Source organism: Sinocyclocheilus anshuiensis, unplaced genomic scaffold (genome assembly GCF_001515605.1).
Source record: "Sinocyclocheilus anshuiensis isolate Anshui unplaced genomic scaffold, SAMN03320099.WGS_v1.1 scaffold964, whole genome shotgun sequence".
In the NCBI taxonomy this organism is placed as follows: Eukaryota; Metazoa; Chordata; class Actinopteri; order Cypriniformes; family Cyprinidae; genus Sinocyclocheilus; species Sinocyclocheilus anshuiensis.
In genome coordinates this window covers 1,345,422-1,347,463 of record NW_015552666.1, presented here as the reverse complement: position 1 = coordinate 1,347,463, position 2,042 = coordinate 1,345,422, and the positions used below count along the sequence as shown (strand labels likewise).

Here is a 2,042-nt window from a genome sequence, read left to right as displayed (position 1 = left end):
GTGTTTCTGTGTGTGAGTGTGAATCTTACTGAAAATGGCAGATTAAGCAGTTTATATTCTGAATTATAGGGCTGTCAATAGATAAAAATTTTTAATCTAATTAATTACATGATGTTTCGATTAATTAATTGCAAAATAAATTTGACTGAAAATACCTACAAAAGATTATTTAAAGCTATTTTTGTGTTAAATGAGAAAGTATCAAGTAGACATTACAAATTGTAGAGTTTTTTCAACATAAAATTTATTACACATAAACATTTAGTCTACAACGGCCTAACATAAACTATGGAACATAAAAGAAGATAATTTGAGAAACATCTCAGTATTTTTTTTCATACAATGAAAGTCATTGGTAACCAAAACAACTTTGTTACCAGCAGTCTTCAAAATACCTTATTTTATGTTCCACAAAAGAAAGAAAGTCATTCAGGTTTGAGTAAATGATGACAGAATTTTTTGGTGAACTATCCCTTTAATGTTTTTATTATTATTATTTTAAATTAAATAATACTCTAAATAAGAAAATTAATCTGCCAGTAGGTGGCGGTAAATGCCTTGATTTGATTCGTTCAAACGGCTGATTCATTCAGGAATTCAGTAAACTGCTCTCTCTGGGCTACTGAATCATTGGTTCACACGATTCGTTCAAAACGCGGATTCATTCAGAAACTAAACACAGCTGTGTTGCTCAGAGACGCGCAACAATTCTGCTGTGGCTTTAGGTAATATGTTCTCTGCGAAATTGAGCAAAAACACATAATATTGTGGAATGAAGTAAATGGCTCTCTTTATGAATGGGCCTTTGAATCATTGATTCACACGATTCGTTCAAAACGCAGATTCATTCAGAAACTAAACACCGCTGTGTTGCTCAGAGACGCAACAGTTCTGCTGTGGCTTTAAAGGTAATATATCTCTGCAAAATTTAACGTAAACACATAATATTCTGTTTAAAATATAACACAATATCAACTTCTTATTTACTGAACTGTTGTATAAAATCACATTTAAACTAATTTTTCAAACTTTCTTTAATTTCAGAGCATAACTGCATTTATGGAGTTGTTGCCCTGTATCATGTTTGCATTGCATTTTTCCCCATTCAAAACTATACGAGTGACACGTCTTGGGTATTCTATAGTCTTTGCTAATACTAGATTATGTCTCAGCCTTGGCTGTGTTCATGTTTTTTTGTTTTTGTTTTGTTTTTTGTTAGATTTGTTGAGTACAACCAAGGGTATTGTTTATTCAAGTAAAGAATTAAGCACTTCCTAATGCCACATTCCTGAAACTGCAACGAGTGAATTTGTCAAGAATAAACATTTCTATCTGGCCAGTGTGATAGTTGGTATACCTTAGCATCGTGTTCAGCAAACCTCTGGAACATGTTTGCATAGATCTTCTTGTCATGCTCATGGTGCTCACGAATCTTGCACTGACAGACGGCTATCTGGCTGCGGGCAGCGCGGTTGAATGAGTTAACTTGCAAAACTTGCTTGAAGTCCACCAGAGCCATGCTGAACTCGTTGCGCAACAGATGCGCTTCACCTCGTCGATATAGAGCTTTCTCATTTTCTGGGTCCAGGTCGATAACCTAGTAATGACAACCAGTAAAACACGGTAAGAAAAAATTGTTTTGAAACACATAAAATTACATTTTGTTCACCGCTATCTGAATCTACCTTGTTGCAGTTCTCCACTGTTTGAGAGTATTCGCGCAATCGCAGAAAACACAGGGCAAGATTCAGATGGGCCACTAATAGGAGGGCCTGGATGGCTTGTAGCTGCACTTTTCCGATACCACACTCCGTCTCTAACCAGTTTACAATCTGCTGGTACTGAATTACAGCATAGTTGTACCGTCCAGCCTGAATGCACAGTATAAAGAAGGCTGTCAATTACCTGACCACTTCAAAAACAAGACTGTTAAGAGATGATCGTAAGAAGCATTTGAACTCAAATGAAAAAATATAAAATATCCAATAGAATTAAATTAGTAACATTTTAAGATAGTAGTTTATTTGTAGTAAAATTAAGTC

At 35.0% G+C, this 2,042-nt stretch overlaps 1 protein-coding gene across 1 annotated transcript in view; it reads right to left on the bottom strand.

Moving 5' to 3' along the window:
* The window catches only part of LOC107667344 (peptidyl-prolyl cis-trans isomerase FKBP5-like), an 18,980-nt gene that overhangs the window by 4,268 nt on the left and 12,670 nt on the right, over nt 1-2,042 (bottom strand). Inside the window, exons 9-10 of the mRNA XM_016458971.1 lie at nt 1,686-1,871; nt 1,358-1,597 (exon numbers count right to left, since the gene is read on the bottom strand). Of these exons, the coding sequence (XP_016314457.1) occupies nt 1,358-1,597; nt 1,686-1,871 (426 nt within the window). The remainder of the gene's footprint in view (nt 1-1,357; nt 1,598-1,685; nt 1,872-2,042) is intronic.